Raw genomic sequence first — 22,541 nt, 5'->3', positions numbered from 1 at the left:
CATTGTGTTCTAAATAGAAGAAGTACTTCTAACGTCTATCATTAGTCACCTGTTATTTTGTTAAAATATACCAAGGCAGTTAGTAATCAATCTCTAGGTGGGGACAAGACTTGCTTGTTACTACATATACTTCTTTGCTCATATTCATATAACAATATATAGTTAGAAGTTATCAATTCATCAAGTTCGTGTTACTATATAAGAATAATAAAATTTGCTTTAAACAATGTCTTCACTAGACTTACGAATAAATAATTGATAACTAAATGGGGTATTGTTTTATTTTCATTACTGATGTATCGCTGTTGAGACAACATTTAGGTAAGCTTTTTTTATTAAATTTTATTAAAAAATATACTGTTTTACAAAATAAATTAACAATAAATAAATAAATACTTATAAATTAAATCGTCAATTTAAGGGAAACATTACAATAGTGGTATATTAACATAACATAAAGTCTTGCAGTCTCTTATTCTAATGAGTTTCCAGTAATAAAAATCGCTAACAGCTAAAGTGAAATATTCGCTCGCACAGTCTGAAAACGGAATATTTCACAAAACCCCACCAACCCCCCCTCACTTTATTACGAATTTTTTCGCGTCCTTCACTCTGCCCGTTCACTCACTTCCGCTTCTTTAGTCTTTTCCGCCTCATCCGGAAAATTATAAATCGGCTTAAACCCGCCGATCAGCTGCGGCTTGAAATTCTCGATATCGAACTCGCTGGTGGTCGCCAGCGGCAAAGTCGTGACCTCCTCCCCGATCTCAGTGGTCGACTTGTTCTTGTCTCTCACCACAGACCACCCCTGGGACATGGAGTCGATGTTGACACTGGCCTGGAACGGCGCTTGGAAATCCTGCTGGATGTTTGGCAAACTTTCAGTGTCGCTTTTGTGGTTCGGCGGCTCCTCGTACTTCTCTTTCAGCTCGATCTGCGGGTGCGTGTGCATCACAGCGCTCACTGTGAACTCGTTGTCGGGGCTGCCGTGCCCCAGGTGGGCCGTGTCGACGGTCCCCGGCCTGATCTCGGGGATCACGGGGCTGCCGTAGTTAGGCATGGAGTACTTGTCGTCGAATCTGTGGGGCTCCGTGGGGGTGTAGGCCACCGCGATGGGTTTCTCGGTGTAGGTTTTGAGGGTGACTGAAATTTGGTTGGAGGACGAGGGTTTGTGGCCATTGACAATCCTGGACTCGAGGTTTTCGCCGATGGTGTTCCACTGGTTGCCCGAAAGGACGAAATTGTCAGCTTCGTCCAAGTTGTTCCCGTTTTTGGACGGCACTTCCGGGACTGCTGGATTAAGAATGGAGGGATCAGGGCGTTCAAGAGGGTAGGGAAAGTCGGATTTTATCGGGAAAGTGGGTCTGGGGTGGGGTTTGAGGATTGGGGCGTCGTTCCGGTCTTTGGGGTTCAGAATCGGGTTTTGCTCGTAATCAAAGTTCTGATTGATTTTGGAGGGGGGTAAAGGTAGTTCCGCCCGTGTCCCAATTACCACGCTTTCCTTACTGTTTGAATCAATCACGTCTAGTTTAATAGGGGGTGTGTTAACGGGGTACACGACATAGAGGGGCTTGTCAGTCCCGCTGTCGCTTTTCTCAGTCACAACCTCCGGTTGGATTTCCTTCTTTTCCCCCTTCTTGGCTTGGATCATTTGCAACGTTTCCACGTCCCCGTCCAGATTAGCGATTCTCCGGGTCCCCAGTACCACTTTCGGCGGACTCTGGTAGAAGAACTGGTCCGGGAGCGGCTTCTTCGGCGCTTCGTTGATAATGCGATCTTCCGCCACCGGCCGTATCTGGTTCGGGGGCGGCGGAGGCGGGGGTATTTTTCGCAAATTATGCAGGTTTTTCGGGGGTGGTGGCGGTTGCAACTTCTCGAAGAATCCAATGGGCCTATTCGAGGGCCTCTCCAGGAGTGGCTGCCGGTTTAGGTAATGTGTCGGAGCGTTGGACTTCATGTTCGGCCGGAACTGGGGCAAGATGTTCGGCAGATTGTCAATCCGCTTGTAGGCGATTTCCGGGGGCGGTCGCGGGGGCCTCACATACTCGGGCTTGCCGGAGTAGAAGTGCCCCGGCCGGGGGTCCCATGGGGGCCTGGGTCGGTCGATTCGTGACGCGGCGTTGGGCACAATGTCCTTCTCTTTGGGCGGGGTTAGGTCGCTGGGGAGTTGGTGGTACATGGGTTTGGAGTTTAGTTGCAGGACTTCGCGGTTCGGGGGCGGCGCTTGGAGGGGTGGGGCCAGATTAGCGACTTTTTTGTCGTCAGGGAAGATGATTTTGCCCCCTGTGCCTTTAGGGTAGTCGATTTTCTCGTCCCCGATTTCGAGCTTTTCGTCCATGACTTGGCCGGGAACTTTGATCGGTACTCCAATTGCCAGGGAAGCTTCTGAGTTTTTCTGGGGTTGGATTGTGACTGAACTCACCGCTGGGGGGTAGTTTTGGGCAGGGGAGGCTTGGACTGTGTAGCTGACTGTGTCTTTGCTGTATTGGGCTTGTTGGCCGTACAAGGGCCGGAAGGGGTTGCTGTCGTAGGGACTTTCCTTAAGTGAAGTACCAACATATTGGTTACCTTCTACGTTCTGGTGGTTACCCACCACGAAGGACACCATGTCTTGGTCCGGGGCTATGTGGATATTGCTGGTACTGGGGGGTTGTTGTTTGTCGTAACTGAACGGTTTTGGTACCACTTTCTCGTTATTCAACTGTTCGCGTAAGTTCTGCGTAGCCACGATTATCGACTGGTGGTTATTTAAGTTAGTTATGTGATTCTCGCCCAGAGGTAACGAAGTCACTTTCATGGTACTTGTCGGGGGTTGAGTTGGGCGAACTTCTTTTTTCGTTTCATTTTCCTTCTCTTCATAGTCATATTCGTCGTAGACTTGACTTTTGGTCGTACTTGCTTGAGTGGTTGTACTTGTACTAGTAGTTGTAGACTGGGTGGTACTTTTAGTTGTAGTAGTTGGTGCGGTAGTGGAACTTGTAGTTTCTTTCTGTACTGGTTTAGATTCCATAGCTATGTTATCCCCATGATCGATTTTCTCCTCATAATCTTCATATTCGTACGAAGCCGATTCTAAACCCATACTTGACCCTGTCAGTACGTTAGGCCCGGCATGCGAATTAGGATAATGCAAATGACTAGGTGTGCTGTAGGAAGGTTTCTCGGTTTTAATCTCTTTTGGCGGTTTTGGTTTTTCAGTCGTGGGAACAATTTCGTCATACTCCCCAAACAATTGTTCAAAAACACTCAAAACGCGCCGAGTTGTCGTACTTGGGGCTTTGGTCGTCAGATAAATGTTGTTCACGTTTTTGGTCGTTAGATAAATTTGATTTGGCCGTTCCGTCTCCTCGTAATAGTCCTCAAAATCTTCGTGGAAGCTCGGATGGTTGATCTCACTGTCCATCAAATTTTTAGTTGTTGAGGTCAAGTAAACTTCTGTTGTAGTTTTGGGGGTTGTTGTCGTGGTGGTTGTAGTTGTTGTTTCGGTGGTCTTTGGACTGCTGTAGTAATTCGGCGATTTGTAGTACGTCGGGCTTCCGGTCGGTTTTAAAGTTGAGGTTTTAACACTGTAGTCTTTATGATTGTGGTACTTGTTGACGTTTCCTTGGATTTTGGTGTTGGCGTAAGAGCTTGATATCAAGGGGTAGACGTACTTGTCTGAGTTGTACTTGACTGGCAGATTCAAAAAGTCGTGGAAATTTGGCGTTAGTTGGTTGATATCACTTGGTCTGTGACTCCCTAAACTGCCATCTTTGCGGTCGATGTTGGCCTTGTCGTGGATATCCGAACTGGGTTCCTCATCAACGTAGTCGTACAAATCGTCATCGAGTCGCAAAGATGCTGTTTTACTATCGAAATCGATTTTCCCAGTCAACGGATCCTTCTCCAAATAGAAAGGTTTTCCTTTATTAAAAATATTCTCCGGGAGGTTGTACCCCGGAAGTACCAGGGGAGAAGGATCCGGAATTTCTTCCGAATTATGTGCCTTGCTCTCCTGTTAAATTACCAATTAACTCCTGTCTATCGAAAAAAAAATACTAACCGTATTGTTTGTTATAGCAAGTTCTTGACTACTTGGTGTCGTAAGCTGGTCGGTACTATTTGCAGAAACATTTTTGTTGTCCAGATGTCCACCCATGAGAACAGCTCCATCAGTTACGACTGATTGGTACAAGACAACCGTTGGTACCGAGATTAAGATCTTTACTATGGTCAGCAGGACGTACCGTAACTCCATGATTACTGCAAAAGAAAGGATATAAAGACTGTTTAAGCAGTTATCGTTAAATTGGGTAAAAGGAGGGGCAAACAGTGATGATTTAAATAGGTGCCTTTCTCCACTTAAGTGCCTTATTTTTAATTTTAATGTTTTGTGCACAATACTATCTCCAATGAGAAATTGGTGCATGTTCCCATCGTTTTGTGCGCTACTTTGTGCATATTTGGGACATTGCAATAATTTTGGCTGGCGACTGGGCGTCCAAGAATGTTAAAACGTAAGTGTTGGATAACGGGAGATGTTGATTAAAGGTGTGCTTCCAAACATGTTTAGGAAGTTTAGTTTGGTCAAGGTTACGTGATTACCTTGCTCGAGTCTATTGACCCACTTGTTTCATCACGGGGAAGTAAGTGGAATGTGCCCACTTAAGTCCAAGTGATTTTTACAAAATTAAAGTCACAATTAATTAGTTTCGCAACAATTAAAGCCTGGCAATTATCAACAGTTACTTGTAATTGTAAATGAATTTTCATGAGAATTACTGTTTCATTATCAAATAATGCATGTGGTAATTCAGTTGTAAAAGTAGCCGGCATTGCAATTGCAATTTTTTCAAACTGAATGGTTTAGAGAAAGTTTTTTCGGGTCTCGTTTTATTACATTTTGGATTATTCATCGGGAACAATGGATCATTAATCTCGAGCCGGAGATCAACACGGATTCTTTTAGCCATTGTTACAATTGGTTAATGTAGCGTGGATTAACCTACTCCACTGACACTAGAATGGTGATCTTTGAGCAAAAGATGTAAATGAATCGTTTATTAATAGAAAACACCGTTAAAGCTATATGGCCAAGTATGCAGGTGAAAGTAAAAAATTTGAATCCACAACTACAAAAACTCGACAACAATTGGCGAGGAAGATAAACAGAAAGTTCCGTTTTGGGCAAAACTTCGAAAAATTGATTATTAGAGTGTACCGTTTTGAGTTAACAATTACAGCCTTAACGGAACCGCTCGTTAATTAGCGCGTGCTTTGAACCTGGAAGTCTGTTTATCAAGTTGCAATTTTGGCAAAATACAGATCCGGTGCAAATGAGTTGATATGAGAACGAGTGCAGGAATGTGCTTTTTTAATTCAAGAGCCGGTAACGGGACTGGACAGTCTATGCAAATGTGTAGAGTTGTGAATAGTCTCTGCGACAACTCCTCGTGACATATATCGTCGATTTGGTCAAGAGTACCGCTACATTACCACGATGTCTTCGCGAATATGTAGTTTACTGGTTCTTTGGGGCACGCTATAATATATCATAAGCACGAATATGCCATTAGTTTTGTGGAAAATTTCAACCACTTTGAGTTTTTTTGCAGAGTGTCTCAAGACAACTCAGGTCATTCTGTTCGAAGCCAGTTCCACTTGATTTATTTGGCAAAAATGCTCGCGTGCTTGGTGCAAACGGTTTCATGTCAGGTCAATAGGATCGCGCGATGTTGCTGCGAAAAAACAAACAGAAAAATTTAATAAAGTCTGCGATTTTAATAGCATGATTGACCTTTGGGTTTATCCCAAAAACAAAATTGGGGCTTTTTGCCAAGGTGACTCCAGTAACTGTTGCGACTTAATGCCAATAAACTATTGTTTGCCATTTCAATGTTACAGAAACCGAGAGTGGTAGAAAATTCTACAAAACATGTTAATTGGTTCATTTGTTTTTACTCGAATAATAAGTGTGTGTTACAACAGCTTGGTTGGAGATAAAGAATATATTGACCTTATGTTTTTTAGCTTTACGAGTCTGAAGGAATATTTTAATCACAATAAAAAATGTGCTATTTTTATCAAATAACAGACCGTGTTTTGTATTGTGATTTTCCAGTCCAAAATAGACAAGATGTTAATTAATTCCGTTAAACTATATGGACCCATGTGATTTTTAATTTATTCAACATTTTTTAAGTGATAACATTCCTTGAATTTTTTTCATGAGAATTATTATAATTAATTTAATTCTCGAAAAATGTGACTATTAGCGACTTTGTAATTTCCGTTTCAATATAATGTAAATTAGAATAATTTTTGTTTGGATTTTTAGTAACTGATGATGAGACCTTATTTTGTCGTCTGTTTGCTGATAACAATGATTATTAATCTAAGAAGCTTTAGGTTTATTATTAAAAAATATTGATTTTTTTTTTCAAAATACTGACAGGTGACTACTAGCGTGGTACATACAAGTGTTATGATTTAAAAAATATAATAAAAATGAATGAAAAATCAATAGTAAGTTCTAAAAATTTAATGGAGTCAATGAAGTAATAACAACTAGGGATGTTAATAGAAACTACATTTTCATCTATTGGTTTATTTCATAATAAATCGCTTGTTAATTTGTTTTCTATCAAAATATTTACCAGAATGAGGATACCCTTGACCTTAGAATCGACTTTTTTCTAATTTTTGTAGCATAAAACTAATGAGACGATCTTTAAAACGAATATTAAATGTTTATTAAGCAAATCAAGGCTTTTCACTTGTGCAAAAACCGATGTTTTGCTGTACACTTTGGAACTTACCACTTTCTGGAATAACTCGCTTAAATCACTTGCCACAACCTGAGATCACACTGAAGAAAGCGAAACCAAAGTCATTATTTAGTCGCCCACAAGCCAAAATCTCACTGCATCACTTTATTATTTCAAAAAAAAATTTGATTATTGTGGAAGAAAATTTGCGAGAGGCGTTTACATGTCGAAAGTCCTGCAAATTTCACTGTGCCAGACTCTCTACAATAGTAGCAAGTAGATGTTAAGAAGGAAGTGTCAACCAACGTTCACTAATCGATCAAGAACTTCACCGAGAACGAAAACTATCGGAATGAGCGAGCTTTTTACTGCAACGAGTTCTTTACTCTGTTAGCCGGTAAATACAGTGACGTAGGTGAAGAAATGAAGAAAGTGGTACCGGAACACACACCCTGCTCCTCGTGATTCATTTTTTATCCGGGTGCGCTAGATCCATGGAATTCTCGATGGTACCGGGAGAGGAATGTGGCACCCAGCGAGTTTGTGGGCGTTTCGAATTTTGCACTTGGGCGAAAATTTCGGCGTTTGGTTGTAAACATGCGGGGATACTGTTACGCCGAGTGCCCCAGTTCTACGCCTCTGGGTTGGTTCTACGGTACTTGCAGTAGGTATCAGGTACTGTTATTTAGCCGCAGGCCAGCCTGCTATATCATTATCGACTTGACTTAATACACATTTTATTAATTATTATCCTTGTTGATAGTTATTTAGCGGCGGCAAAGTCTTAATTGTTGCTCTTCCTTGCTGCAGTTTCTGGGTCAGTTTTTGGTTTCGTAACTTGCGGATTGCTGTCTAAGCATTTCATTACCAACGCTCGCACTAATGAGTGTTATTTACCATGCTTGTCACAGGACTTTCCCAAAATAAATGCATGCGGGTCTAGAAGTTTTGCCATCTTTTTTAATAATTAATGTTGCGGAAGTGGTGTAGGCATAGGCAGCCTTATTTAACATCGCAAGAATTAAACTGATTCATTGCTCAGCGGTTATGTGGGTCACTGTGTTTAAACACTGCAAGTGCTTAAAAATTTGTAGGAAACCGGAATGGGAACATCAGTTTCAGTAATTTACATTCTTTTTCTTTCATTATGGTGATGCGACCATTCTGACGGCGTTTTATCACAAAAAAATTACATTTGTTCAGTAACTTTTCTGATCCTAATTGCTAATTTATCTATATAGTCTTAATACGACCAAATCATGGAATTTTTACATTAAGTCATCAAGAGCCATCAATAATTTAAAATAATTTCTAGCAACTTAAAGTTCTCTATTTTTAACTGGTTAATTATCATTACCAAATGCTTCTTGTATGTGAATTTTTATTAAGTTTTCTAGTCAACGAAGTTAGCAAAAACTTAAGTTATAATAATTATTTTCTACTTTAAATCCCATTCTTGTCCTTGGTATTTGGAAAAAACTACCTACATCTGGAAAGTTTCTCGGTTTTAAAAAGGTAAAATTCAAACTGTATCGTGTCAGTTTCCATTAACCTGCATTCGCAAAATAAGCAAATTCATCTTAACAATATTCTGCTGAGGTGTATTGTTTTTTATAAAAAAAATTGTAAAAACTGGGTCACACTCGTAAATAAAGGTGCTTTTATTCGATAAATAAAACAAACTAATGGTGGAAGATCATTAAAAAAATGAATATATTAATTAATAATTTAATAAGGTGCCTAACAATATAATCTCATGCTGCTGGTTGTTCTTAAATTAAAAATATCCCATTATATGAAGCGGTGCTTGAGTGTCTTTCAGACATAAGTGAAGAAAACACAATTAAAGCATCAATAACTTGGTTATGGCAAAAGAAAATACCGTATTTTATTTGTATTTGTGACCAGTTCCGTTTTGTTTTTTTATAAGGCAGAAAAAAAACAGTTTTTGGATGTTAATTCAATCGAGTTTAGTCAATTTTTATTCCACTAATAAGTTTAATTATAATTGTTTTATTGTGGATAATGGCAAATGGAAATTTTAAACATTTTAATTATTGACATTTACTGTCTTTTTTTCTACAGGAAGTTTTTTTATGCTAAACTTGTTTGTATTTAAATAGAGCACATATGCAAGAAGTGGCCCTTGTTTCTTAATTCTTTAAGTGCAGTCGAATTTTCTGCATAGGCAAACATTATAAATCATTTAATAAATTCATTAATTTTTAGGGAAACGTAAATACAAATTCATGTTCTCACAGCTACCAAATAATTGAAAATTGCATAAGGTCAGGTTGATTCTAATTCCGTCGAAATCGATATTTGAATTCCCATAATTTCTTAATTGTGGGACATAAAAAAATAATAGCATGCACTACCAGATTATTCAAAAATGTTCAAAAGGTCGACTAAAGCAATATGAGTAAATTTATGATCACGGTTATGGCACTTTGAAATGAAACAGACAGTTAATAAATTGAAGTAATGAAACACATAAATTTGATATATTTGAGATTAACAGAGGTTTTAGATGAAATTGGCAAATGTAATTTTCGTCATTAATCAATTTGATTGCTTACAACTCGTATTCACCTTTTCAAAAAGGAATCGTGTGATAATTGTGGACTAGGTAATGCCGCAAAAGCAAAAATATTGTTTAATAAAATTGGTGCGCTAATTAATTCATAATGAAAGCGTTGACACCTATTTAAAAAAATTAAATATACAAAAATCTTATTGAGTACGTGATGAGTTATTAATTTATATTCATAACTTTTATATTTCTATAAACATAGAAAAATAAATTATAAATATTCATAACGCATTGAATAAGATTTTGTGCGTATTTGTTTTTTTCAAAAATGGACATTTGGTCAGAATGCAGCATAATTGATTTGATTTATTTTAGGACTTCAAGGAACACCACAAAATTCAATTAGACTTGTTTTCAGTACGTCAAGGAACGTAATGACCGTGTAGTAAAAATAGTTGTTAATATTTTTATCTTGTTTATGATTGTCAATATTAAAGAACTACATTAAATCTATTTATAATATTTATGAATGAGGTATTTAAATTGCAGTGTCGGTTAATTTCGTTTTTATTTGCTTTATTACCCAAAGCTAAACACAGAACATTATGGAGCTTGCCACATTCTTGGAACAAATTTTTAAGTACACACGTAGTTGTAGGCAACCAACAATTCACATTCAATATCTTACCGCGTTTATTGTAAAATGTTTAAAGTAATAATAATGTACCGGCATCGAGTCACGTGCCAAAGACTTTGAAAATTTTCAGGAAGTAATAAGCATGTTAAGCAATACTAAGTAGCTTGTAAATCAATTACTGAGCAATTATACAATTTTAAATAGACGTATTATTTTAATGAGCGCGTAACAATTAATTCATTTCTTCCTAATAAGGCGGATGAAGTTGTTGTTTACGAATTCAAGTGTTTGCAATTCCTTTTAAAGAAATAAGTGGTGCACTTATCCATTTGCGACCACAATTACAATGATGTAAGATTAGAATCACTTGTTTTTCCCGCACTGAACAAGATTTAATCAGCGCGATTTTTCAATAAAATCATTCGAATCAAGGTGTATTTGTTTATCTCGCATTAGATGCTAGTGCCAAGGAAATGCTAAATATTTACACAAAGTTTTAAAGTGCATAAAGCAACATGATAAACTCTTCATTTCTGTACTAATGAGTTTGGAATAGGAAATCACCAGAGGTAGTCCAATAATAATTCAGCATTGGGCTAAATTTAAATTGTCTCTGACTGTCCAAGTTACAGCATGCTGTTCCTTCAGTTGTGTCTCGGAACTTGTGAGCTTATGACTCCCTAAGCTGTGATAGTGGCCGTAACAATGACACCTCGTCAATTGTGACTCGAACGTGCCCAGTGTTTGACTTGATTTAAACTGTATCTATTCAAAATGTGCGCTGCGGAAGTTCCAGTGAAAAAAATGTGAAGGTAGAGCATGTCTAACAATTAAAACTCGTACAATGATTTTGCAAAAATACAATTTTCGACCCACGACTCGCGTGGGTACTATATCAGTAATGAGAGATTGCACAGTCGAAATCGGGAAATGGGAGTGCTTGCCTCAATTTTCCTATTAGGAAAAGATGCGGGGGAAATGAGAAAATTTTGCAAGAAACGGGTTCTCAAAAATAACTTTGTTCTTTTCCAGAATCAGATAAGAGCGATGGTACGCAAATCAGAGATGTTTCCTCAGTTGAAAAGTTTCGGTGTTTTAATGAAAGAGCAATAAGCGTAAAGTAAGTACAATTATCACTTATGCAAGGCTATTTGTTTCTTAATTGAGAAATAATAGCACCTCTTATCGCACTTTTGATTCACACGTGGAAACTCGGCTTCGTGTATAAGGCCTAAATAAATCCATTTAAATTCTTTTGATCGCAGTCCAAATCAATTCAAGCTTTATGGCACGTGAACAATCATTTCTTGTTCAGATAGGTCTCACGTTTCAAGATTGGTTGCATTCCGTGCGAATAAAATCACTTCAATTCCAAAGAGCTAATTTTGTTTGATTGAACAGGTGCATTTCCCGCAAAAACAGGTCACTCTCGATCTGGAAGTCGACCGAAAAATAAATAGTCTTTAATATGATTTGTTTCGACGATTGTAAACACTGAGAATGGAGCTGATTTATTTTAGTAACTGCACTTTGTTTGCCATCTAGATGGATGAAAGCGAGGACCCCTCTGTGCTGTTCCTAAAATCCACCAGATTTTGGATTCAGCGGGTGTTTGTGCCCATTGTGGTCTGCATAGGAGTTGGGGGAAACACCGTGACCGTCATGGTGCTCACAAGGTGAGCCTTTTGTCTCTCTACTTGTTATCTTTAAAAGCAACATTAATCGTTTTATGGCTTTTGGAAAACTCATTAATCTTGAAACGTAACAATAAATAGCAATTAGAAACTTACGTTTGACTGTGTAGACTTCCTAAATTCGAACTTTAAGTACACATAAAATTGGCCATAAATTTCAATTCTTTCACATAAAATAATCATTGTGTTTGGAAAACTTGTTCAGTGTTTTGCAAATTTTTTGAAATTATTGTTCCAATGCGTCAACCGTATAATCCTTAAGTGAACGCAATATACACTTCCTATTTGCTGTGATAAAGAATAGTTCATAAACAATCGGAAGTAATAAGTGTAGGAGTTGATACCGAAAATAATAAAAATAAACACTTTCGATGTAAATAGTGCGATAACAGTAAAACCTAGAAAGTTATTGATAGCAGTGCAAACTTTTAATATCCCGGGAACGGATCCAATTCTAGCCATTTACAATTTGCAAGTGGCTGAGCATAACTTATGGACACTATTTAAATTCTGTAAATAGAGTCGACAACAGTTTGGCGGCAATTGTGCTGAAAAATAATGTGCTAAAAGGAAGATTATTTTCATTGAAATGACCATTTATTAAATAGTGAAAAGTTAAAAATATAGTCTGTTGAAATCGTTAATGAAGGTTTAGGAAATCAACAATTACCGCAGAACAGGCGCAAAGTTGATAAACAACAATAACTGTAAATAACTTAAAGACGTCACGAAGGATATTTTAGTGGTTGACAGAATAGCCGCTGAAAGATGAGTACAATGCTATCGCATTTTAACTTTTATTTTATATTGCAAATAAAACAATGGCTTGGGTTTGTATATTTCCTCTACTATACTATAAGAGCTTTTTAATTAACCGAATTATAAATAAAGTCTTGGAAAAGTTCCACACGTTCCATTTGCATATTTAAGTTTATAAAAAATTTCATTGTTACTGAATTCCTGGGCGGAAATGCTTCATATTCACCCTACACTTTGGCCAAAACGGCTGACTTTTTATGTTAATGTAGTTAAATTTATTTTGCTACATTGGCTTCAAGTTACAAGCATTTATAAAATTTATTATCAATAATCTTAATTTATTATAAAATTAAACGGCCTATATCGTCGAAACTGTGCCAAATCTATAAAATGGTCACATTTGTTTGGCTAATTAGGCTACTGTTATGATCACATTAAACTTAAAAGCAAATTATTGCATAAAGTAAAAAAAATTGGATGACAATCTTTGAGCTGAGTTGGTGAAAACCGGCACCTCCACCAAAATTTAAAAAACAAAGATCCTGTCTTCTTAATTTTTTGCTATAAAAATTGTGTTTTAATAATAAAAAATACTTCGTAAGTACGTTGTAGTTGCATTTATTTACAGAAGAGAGATATTTACGTTCGATATGGAAATATTCCTTTTATTTTTTCCAAGCTTCTAAAAATAGTAATTTTTATTGTGTTTCATCCAAAAAACACTACGTTGTGCCAAACGTCGTTACCAGTAACACTGATCGCAAGTACACACGGTATAAAATACCGTGATAATAATTAAATTATATTATTTTTACCATTTATCACAAGTGAATTTTACAAGCAATGTTTTGACCACTTCGGAAATAGAAAATTTGTCACCAATTAAACGGTTTCTGGACTCCAATTTTAAATTTTTTGGATATGCCAGTAATTAATTATGTATTTTATTTTGATAAATGATGTGTTTCACAAACGTTGTACTTCGTACTGCATAAATAATTGTCCAGTTACGAATACATCATCCATCAAATCTCAGAGTTATTTTTGCTTCTTATTTTTAAAACTTTTTTATGAAACCTTGATTTTCTAAATCTGAAAAATTCAGACTTATATAACATTATAAAAATAGTAAATCATTCTGCCGGAACGATCGAATTTTGGAAAATGCCAAGTATAAATATTTCTTGGCAAATTTCAGAGTGAAAGTAAAAATGTTTATTTTAAACTAGGTATTTTTTTCAACTGAAATGGACTGTTTGAGTTAATATATTACTAAGCATTTAACCGTCACGTTTACCACTAGTTTAAATTTTTATATCTTTTCGTGTACATCAACGAGAACAAATATTTTTTCCAAGCAAAATGTGTTTATCTAATTTAGCGCCTAATGACAGAAGACGCATCTCCACTAAAAGCGCTGATGGCCACCGAGGTTACAGAGATTAAAATTTCCTTAACGGTGCGATAATGTGATAGATAAACAAATTAGAATAATAATAACAATATTACAATATGTGAAAATTAATTTATTGATTTTTTTCTCTTTCAGGAAACGTATGAGGTGCTCGACGAATATCTACCTTACTGCTCTTGCAGTTGCTGACATTATTTATTTATTATTCGTCTTCGTGCTGTCATTCTCGGTCTATGACAACATCAACGACCGAAAGTATGAACTTTTTTGGAGGTTTTTCGGATTGACTCACTGGCTGTGTGACGCTGCAAGTAAGCAAACACTAAACACCCACGTGATTGTTATTTGAAATTAATTTCGCTCAATTATTGCCATGGGTAATGAAATTTACAGCGAAGTACGGTCAAGGTGACGTTTTATGCCGTTTTCATGCCCCCAGCGGTTTTTCGACTCGAAAATATGCGGCATAAACTGGAAAGTAAAAGCAAAAAAAATACAAAAAAAACATTGATTTTTTAAATAATTTAATTTTTTTAATGAAGTGTGTGTAAATTTTGCGTTTTTTTGAATTAAGCCGCACAGTCAGGTATTAAATTATTCTTAAGAGATAGTAAATAAAAGGCAAGCAAACAAACGTGTTAATTTATCATTTTTATAAATATTTTTAAACAGAAAGACGCGATAAAAACGCAATCAATTTTAGCAGCGAGAAATGGTATTGGAATAAAAGTAAATATTTAGTTTTATAAAAAACATGTTTTTAGTTATAGTCCAGTAACCTCACCCGACAACATCATAAGACAATGACTAATAAAAATCTTCGGAAAAAAGTTATTTGCATAATTTTAGCAGTTCTGACAAAAGATTAATTTATACGCGTATTTATTTTCTGTATTACTTTCATCAAACCAAAATAAGTCTGTAATAGCAGAAAGCTTTATCAGTACTACTCACTACTTAGTAGTAGTTTGTATTGAAACGTAAACATTCTAGAGCTGATAAACAATAATTAAATACTATTATTATTTATCAATTTTCAATTTTTATTAAAAAATAAAAAAATGTGTGAAATAGTAGCGTATCCAGGATTATTAATAAATAATAATCGCCTTGTCTCTTCTGTCCCCCCTTGAAAATAAAATCAAAGCCAGAATAATTGTTGTATTAAACTTATGTAAAGGCATAGTAAGAAAATACAATAAATCTACGAAATAAAAAAGTTAGGAAAAGTCTTACAACAAACATTTAAATGTAAGTAATCTGTAATAGTAATAGTATAAATAGCATTTGGGTCTTGATAGAAGTATGAAAGAATTTCAAATTCGACAATTTGCTAAAAACTGTAAGACTTTTTACACAAAATCTCTGACGTTGTAGAATTTTTTAGAGGATCTATTTTAGAAATCGCGTAATAGTAAGAACATGTTCCTCGTGAACATGACAGTGGTGCCTATGATCCGCAAAACACTTTCTATCAGCTGTCGCTGGAAAATTTTGAGTGAAGCCGCCTGGGTGAGTGCCAGGTTTGGCTTTTGCACAATACTAATGAAGTGTAATATTATGAAAATGGCTTTGACGTACATCGCTTTAGTGACTAATGCACGAACCAACGATCTCTAACAAGTCTAAAACCGAGTCGGTATTTTTAGGTAACGCATCAGTATGGTTGACGGTATCTTTCACTTTGGAACGGTACATAGCAGTTTGCCATCCAATTAAGGGTAAAGTGCTGTGCACCGAGAACCGCGCAAAAATCATCATAACAGGAATCGCGATCTTCTGCATTCTGTCCACGCTGTCGACGACGTTCGAGTACGAGCTGGCGATGAAGGAAAAGTGCGTCCGCAACTGCACGCAGGAAGAGCTGAAGAACAGGCAACACGTCCCCGGTAAATGCTTCCAAAATGTCACCTTCCATCATCTGCCGAATCATAACATAGTCGTGAGCAACCTCCAGAGCCACGAAAGTGATGATTCGAACGAAAAGCTAATTAGAGAGATCTACACTAGTTTAGAACCAGCCATCAACAAACTGCTCCCTGTCAATTGCACGTCTCATCCTCATATCATCTACGTCCCAGTCCAAATGTTTAACAAAACCACTCCCAAAAAAATTAATACTAATCTTATAGACGGAAGCGTTCGTAATAACAGTGAAGTGTCAAAGGACCGGACTGACCATGCCCATTTAGTGCCCACGGGTAAATTGATAACAAATGACACTTCCGACAATGACACCTGTTGTTTGAAGAAATTCACGGTTAGCACGGTGCTGACCAATCTAGGCAAGAACAAGAATTACAAGATTTTTATTTCGTGGTTTCCTGCATTGTGCTTCGCTCTTATTCCCTTGATTCTCATCGCCACTTTCAACTGCTTTCTGGTACACGCTGTATACAAGTCTCAGAGCCGCAGGAGGAAAATGACCAACTCACAGGTAAGGAAAAAAAATTCTACCTCACAATTCATACGCACAGTTCTTTTAAATAGTTTTTTATCTTTGGTATAATTTTTAATTAATGACCTAGTTCGTATCAAAATATGTAGATGCCCTCATAAAATTATGCGAATCCACCTGTATAAAAGGACTAATTGTTAAATTTTTTTTTTATTATATGGATGACCATACTGACGGTTTTTATATAAAATATTGATTCTAATTCGAAATAGTGGAGGCTCACTGAATAAAGTTTTAGCGAAGACACTGTGTATTTTTTAATAATAAAAATACTTGCACGTACGTCAAATAAGTTGTTTTGATTAGATTCAAATCCAGCATGAAAGGAGCGCTTAAATTGCTTGTTCAAATACATAAATAATTACTGCAGAATTAAACACGTTTTATTTACCGAAAAAATTACGTACCTAACATATGAAATGTGAATAATTAGACACGTACAGAATATAATTATGATGGACATAAAGTTAGCTTTTAATTTATCGACCAATGAAGAAAATAAATCAAAAATTCTTCACCATCAATAATATCAGCATTAATTGATCAAATTTGTTTTTTACACCAGTGTGACCGAAATTAATATTTAAAAGACTTTAGACAAAAACTACATGAATTAGACACGTAAAATTTACAGACTGAATCAAAAGTAACGCACAAAATTCATATCTCTATTATTTCATTTTTCAGAAAAATCCTTGAATAGTTTTTATTTTTTTAAATACTATATTTTGACACCATAATGACATTTCTAACGTCATTATTAATTTTTTTAATGACAACTGACATTTTTGATATATATTTTAGATAATACAAATTTTTATCTTTCTGGTAAGTATAAAAAATAAAGCCAAAAAAAATAAATAAAACGAAATAAAAATTATAAAAGTTAATAAGAATATTACACCAAGAGCTTCATTTTTTCGTTCTTTTCGTTCTTTTTCGTGTTTTCATGCTAATTATACAAAAAAATTATAAAAAACAATCAAAAAAAATGTACAATACCAAATAAAAACGAAACCAAGTTAGTAATTTTCCACATAAAGTGGTTGCTAAAATTGCTATGTTGCGTTTTCTTCATTTTTCATGTAGTTTGAGTCTTTCTTGACCGGAACAAATGCATAGAATTTTTTAACGGTTCTTGCGTTCTGGGCCCTTCTTCTATATTTACTGCGCGTTATTGCGTGCTGATTTACATTTTCATAAACAATTACTCACCGATTGCCGGTATACAGAATAAATTTGGTTTTTATTGCAGGAAACCGTTTCGATGTCGAATGAAAACCGCATAACGGTCATGTTAATTGGCGTAGTGTTTCTATTTTTAATCTGCCAAACGCCGACTGCTTCCTTCCTGATCTACAGCAACTTCTACGAAGCGGAAGACTTGGCCACGGAGAACATCCACCGTGGTAATGTTCTCCGACTATCGCTCAGATCTGGTGTTACAACTTAATTTTTTCAGCTTTAGGCAACATTTTTAACTTTCTCGTAAACATAAATGCGGCCACGAATTTCATTATGTACTGCATTTTGTCGAAAAAGTACAGAACCACATTTAGAACCTTGTTCTGTGGCCGCAGAAAAAACAGACAAGACACGTTAATCTTAACAGACACTAGAACGAGATACTCTTCTTTTAACAATGGTTTGAGAAGGAACGTTTCCGAATATCACACTCCAAGAAATTTGGAGGTAACTATCTATTTCTTTAATAAAGGCAAATATGTAAATACCTACAACTTGTGCATAAAGATTTGAACGAAGCGGAAGTTTACATGTTATGGCTTTATCCGTTCTCCCATATTGGTAAATTTTTATAATTCAAAGATTGAATTATTAGGCTTTAGTAACAGTGACTAACCGCTCTAAAAAGGAATGTAAGCCTAAAATCGCCCAGCTAACCGTATTTTTTTTAGAAAGGTAAGGCCCTCGAGCAAACCCATTATTCGGCTTTGTGATGCTCAAACGGACCGTTTGTGTGCTAATAATTTGTGCTTATAAGTAAGTAACAGCGGAATGTGTACAGCAAACAATAGCAAGTTTTTTTCCGTACTCACACCGGTAACAGAAATTTAATTATTTAATACAAATACCCGTTAAGTGTGAATACTAATCTTGTTATCACAGTTTTTAATTACCCAAAAGTTTATTTCTGTAATTAATTAAACAAAAAACATTGCCGTTAACGTACACTTTTTTATAAAAAATAAAATTTGAAAATAACATGTAGTTGATCTAGGCAACCAGGAATACTGAGTTGGAGTCGAACAAATTGTCTATACTTCCATCCCATTTCCATTTTAATATTACACTTCACAAGATTTAGTTTTAAAATTTCTATAATAATTGAAAATTTGATATAATTTTAGTGAGTCTGATAAATATATAACTTTACAGTAGCTCACTTGCGTTCGTTGTTAAACACTATTTTTTTCTCTCTATGAATGTGATTTATTTTAGAATTTTTCTAAAATTCATTCCAATTAATAGTTATTTATGTAACAAGTCCGCAAAATAGAGTTTTAGTTTAACAGCAAATGCTGTTTTAACAGTGGTTTTTGAGAACTAGAATTGTACGTTATTAATTATTACATCTATTTACATCTATTTCTTTTAGACTGTATTTCATGTTGTCACAAAAAAATTTAACGGTTGGTTTTTATTTGTCATTTGCATGTTTTTTTTTAATAATTCTAGCGATCTAAAGCCTCAAATCCTGAGCCTCAAAGTATGTACAACATTTTGTCTAAAGAAGGGTAGATAAGCATAATTGGTGGATGCGCCGGGTCAATGAACTTTTTGTCTCAGTTTTTTTGTGTTTTGGATTTTTATTTTAATATGTATTATTAAAAAATACATGAACACAATTATTTTGAGCTTCTGAAACAACATCGTTAGACGAAATAAGATTTAATTTATTTAATTTTTTGAGCTGATTTTTCAAACTTGGAAGATAAAATTGTACATCAATAATTATTAGTAATATCTAAAAATTAATATCCATTTAATATCGTTTCTAAAGTCTCTACAAGCTATTAATTTCCGACAGATAAGGAATTCAAAAGTTTTATAACAAAAAAATCACTCCTACATACATATTTAATTACAATTTATTTATTTACGTGAAAAATGATTAATATTTGACACTTAGATTTACTCGGTTCTATTAATTCTCGTAATGTCTAATTATTGGTTAGTTAATTTTGCATAATAAATTGACTTCTTGGTTTTTGGCCATTATGTGGGTAACTTTCGCTTTCGTTAGACACCATTACATTCACAATTTTTTTTCCTCCCACGCTTCCAACTTTCTTTCACTGCACGTCGTATCTACACTACAAATTAATAAAAAAATTATATCCTCGTCTAAAATAAAAATGCAAAAGCTCTAATCAACTCCTAGTGAACCGCTGCTCTGTTTCCTAGAGATAATAGGTAGTGGGAACTAACGCAATAATAAAGCCACCGCTGTGTAAAGATTATCGTAATAATAAAAATATTTACTAGTACTCTATAATGGCATTAACTTCGCCAGTTATCAGTTTTGTTACTCATTTTAATGCATTCACACTCTCTTACGTTTCAGTACGCACCCACGTACTGATCAGTTTAATAAACAAGCTCGAACCATTTCTGGTCTCGGAGTCATTATTTACGAGAAATGATTGTGAAACACTTAAGGATTTGATTACAAAACGTACAAAAATGCATTACGGTTGATATTTTGTGGAAATGTTTGAATTAACTAATCCAAATATGGAATGATCGGATGCTACTTTCAAAAATGACTTGCTTATCTGCTTTCTCGGCGTCAATTTGCATATCAAAGGGACGATATTAAACTTTTGGGTAATCGCAAAAATATTTAAAATTGCTGCCGACAAGTGCATTTAATTGATGTGGTTCGTTTGTTGCAGACTCAGAGCTTGACGAGCATTCCTCGCTCAAAGTCACTAATGACCAGGCCTCCCGGCAAAGCGAAATCCAGCGACATAAACCTCTAAACTATATTAGTTTACTTTTCGCTATCATGTATACTACATGTACTTATAAATAGACTACTAATTTTGTTTAATAAAAATATTTATAGTTATTTTATCGCTAATCACTTCGCGCTCCTTTCAAGATAAAAACCATCGCCGTATCGCGGCAGAGAAATACGGTTAGCGCTCGCACTCACCTGCATTTTTTCGAAATTCCTGCAGCGCCGTTTTGCCGCCCACACCAAAATCGGCAAACGACGCCTGCGTAATGCTGCCCTTACCTACGCGCTGACATTTGAACATCGTCCAGCCAAGTCGAGTTGATCTGAGAATAGCACATGAACGAGTCTTCGGGTTTACGAAACTTGTGTTGTGTGGATGTGGTGTGGTACAGGATACCTGGCGACTTCAGCAGGAAACGGTAAGCTCGAGCCATGACCGGCAAACATCAAAATCTGCACAAATCAATCTCTGGCGATAACTGATAATTGCCGGCTTTGAAATTAAAGTGGCGGTTTAATAAAACAAACATTTTGCAAAATTAGAAAAGTGTAGAGGCGCCCACGTGGGATTTACTCCAGCTGCACGTATTTATTAATTTTACCTTGAAAATATTACATAATTTCACAGAATTGTCGAACTGGCCACTAAAACGTGCTAAAATGCCATAAAACGCAAAAGCATCTGCTGGACTCTCCTAATTTGGGGAAAAATTAAGCTACTGAGTGGTCCTAATTAGCTCAATCCTTGACACCTATTTATCACAAATGACAAACAATAAACGTACAAATTTTACTTAAACTGACTGATTAGTGAATTTATAAGCACGCCCCGCTTGTTTTTACTGTTATTTTACGTCATTTTAAATAAACATTCAGTGAGTTAATTGTTGTTTTTTACATTGCGTTTAATGCAATCCGCGAGATTCCTATTCTACAGCACGCTGTATTTATGCAACAAAGTGCGACCTAATTCTCGGATTGGAATTGATTCTTACTTTCTATCAAAATAGCTTCTGATGCGAAACACGAGGATAACAATCGGACGTGCATTTAAAAATAAAATTGGGGACTTGGCATAGATTTGCAACTCAAAAATCATCCTTGACCATTTGTTAGTCACCCGCCTAATGACTTATTTTATTTACAGTCCTATTTTGCGAACGAAGAAAGTTTATATAAAAATACTTGTGTTTATACGATTGCTAAAAATAGGCGGCTTATAATTTTTGATTTTGTGTCGGCGTCGGGCCAGATCCCGAATTAGTAATGATGAATTAATTATTGGGTTAGCGAGTTATTTGAATTAATTGTGCAATTGGGACGCCTAATACAAGTACCTCGAGTGGTTTCATCAATTTGTTACAGTCGCATTATTTAATGGACAACAATGCCGCGCTCCGAATTCATTTGAATAAAACATGTTGTTTGTGCTTTTAATTCAAAACAATCACGTGTGAACTCGTTAAACGATTATTTTTTCACATCTTTGAATTATAATCGAATTCAGCCGCTAAATGGCTATAATTTCACGACCTAAGATAACCTATTGTTAAGTTAAATGCATTTCGCCAGATATGTTCAACGTCTTCGTGAGACTCGATTTTTACTGTTACCTCACGTAAAGCGGACATGTGTTATTCAAAACAAATAGGTGCTTTTGATCGCAGTGTCAACGGCCCTATTGTGCCCCAGCTAAAGACTGACTACTGAAACAAATTTTTGATCACTTCTGTGCAATATTTAAATCGTGCTCAGTTTGTTCATTGGTGGTCGTCTGCTGAGCCTGTGTTTGTTTTAGTCCAGACTTTAAAGTCGTTGGTAAATAAGCGTGATTACATTGTGGCAAAGAAAAACATAAAAACCCAAAACAAAACACGAGTTACAGCAAAGAGAAACTAAGAAAAAATAGGTAATCTTAGCAAGGACGTTGTGCAATAGTAAATTTTCTGACGCATCCAGAAAGCTCAATGCCAAAGAGGAAGGCAGGAGACAAACTTCAGTCTCTAGTTTGTTCTTGCAATTTTTCTAATTGAAAAATATACTTTCAAACCAAAATTCCGGAAAAGCTCAGAATTATATCTTATAATAAGACTAAGCAATAATAGCCCCTGCATTACAGTTTTTTCTGTATAGCTGCAAGTGGCTTAAGAATTTTGCAAAAAATGCACATCCCATCCGTGACTGACATTCATGCCCAAAAATAAACCAAATGGAGCGAAAATTCGCGTTAAATATAGGAGTGCACATGTCGCCGTCCGAAGCGGATGAGTTAAGCCTACATTGTTGATCTTTATGGTGCTTAAAATTGAAACCCT

The 22,541-nt window shown here is 35.9% G+C and overlaps 3 protein-coding genes across 12 annotated transcripts in view; 2 read left to right on the top strand and 1 right to left on the bottom strand.

Annotated features, from left to right (window-relative positions):
* The window catches only part of LOC663487 (uncharacterized protein), a 43,788-nt gene that overhangs the window by 14,887 nt on the left and 6,360 nt on the right, over window positions 1-22,541 (top strand). Inside the window, exon 2 of one of the 2 annotated variants that reach the window (XM_064354997.1) lies at window positions 20,596-20,645. The gene's annotated coding sequence lies outside the window, so the exon portion shown is untranslated. Of the gene's footprint in view, window positions 1-20,510; window positions 20,646-22,541 lie in introns of those variants that run through there. The other variant, XM_969528.5, reaches the window with a different exon arrangement.
* On the bottom strand, window positions 379-20,548 carry LOC100141894 (uncharacterized protein). Of its 2 annotated transcripts, none has more exons than XM_015977790.2 (3): window positions 20,422-20,548; window positions 4,043-4,242; window positions 379-3,994 (listed from the first exon to the last, which is right to left on the bottom strand). In XM_015977790.2, exons 1-3 carry the CDS (start codon window positions 20,525-20,527, stop codon window positions 608-610), a joined length of 3,693 nt encoding a protein of 1,230 aa, XP_015833276.1. In that variant the 5' UTR covers window positions 20,528-20,548; the 3' UTR covers window positions 379-607. The 2 variants fall into 2 exon arrangements, with proteins under 2 accessions (XP_015833276.1, XP_008190954.1); XM_008192732.3 differs by lacking the exon at window positions 20,422-20,548 and adding an exon at window positions 6,798-7,853.
* On the top strand, window positions 10,450-20,334 carry Proc-R (Proctolin receptor). 8 transcript variants are annotated; one of them, XM_064355692.1, is made up of 9 exons: window positions 10,451-10,728; window positions 10,949-11,036; window positions 11,462-11,592; window positions 13,919-14,094; window positions 15,433-16,220; window positions 17,497-17,650; window positions 17,704-17,933; window positions 17,994-18,047; window positions 20,159-20,334. In XM_064355692.1, exons 3-8 carry the CDS (start codon window positions 11,462-11,464, stop codon window positions 17,997-17,999), a joined length of 1,485 nt encoding a protein of 494 aa, XP_064211762.1. In that variant the 5' UTR covers window positions 10,451-10,728; window positions 10,949-11,036; the 3' UTR covers window positions 18,000-18,047; window positions 20,159-20,334. The 8 variants fall into 8 exon arrangements, with proteins under 8 accessions (XP_064211749.1, XP_064211762.1, XP_064211728.1 ...); XM_064355658.1 differs by lacking the exon at window positions 17,994-18,047 and adding an exon at window positions 18,158-18,242 and having other exon boundaries at window positions 10,452-10,728; XM_064355739.1 differs by lacking the exon at window positions 17,994-18,047 and having other exon boundaries at window positions 10,482-10,728; window positions 15,433-15,672; window positions 15,916-16,220.

Source organism: Tribolium castaneum, chromosome 1 (assembly GCF_031307605.1).
Source record: "Tribolium castaneum strain GA2 chromosome 1, icTriCast1.1, whole genome shotgun sequence".
NCBI classification, from domain to species: Eukaryota; Metazoa; Arthropoda; class Insecta; order Coleoptera; family Tenebrionidae; genus Tribolium; species Tribolium castaneum.
This window is presented reverse-complemented; position numbering and strand designations above follow the sequence as displayed.

What these genes read in the sequence shown, in the direction of transcription:
- Proc-R (NM_001293612.1), top strand. Translation starts at nt 11,462, where the DNA reads ATGGATGAAAGCGAGGACCCCTCTGTGCTGTTCCTAAAATCCACCAGA. An exon ending in ACCGTCATGGTGCTCACAAG is followed by an intron (nt 11,593 to 13,918) that starts GTGAGCCTTTTG and finishes TTTCTCTTTCAG; the next exon opens with GAAACGTATGAGGTGCTCGA. An exon ending in CTGGCTGTGTGACGCTGCAA is followed by an intron (nt 14,095 to 15,432) that starts GTAAGCAAACAC and finishes CGGTATTTTTAG; the next exon opens with GTAACGCATCAGTATGGTTG.
- LOC100141894 (XM_015977790.2), bottom strand. Translation starts at nt 20,527, where the DNA reads ATGTTCAAATGTCAGCGCGTAGGTAAGGGCAGCATTACGCAGGCGTCG. An exon ending in GGAATTTCGAAAAAATGCAG is followed by an intron (nt 4,243 to 20,421) that starts GTGAGTGCGAGC and finishes TTTCTTTTGCAG; the next exon opens with TAATCATGGAGTTACGGTAC. An exon ending in TTGCTATAACAAACAATACG is followed by an intron (nt 3,995 to 4,042) that starts GTTAGTATTTTT and finishes GTAATTTAACAG; the next exon opens with GAGAGCAAGGCACATAATTC.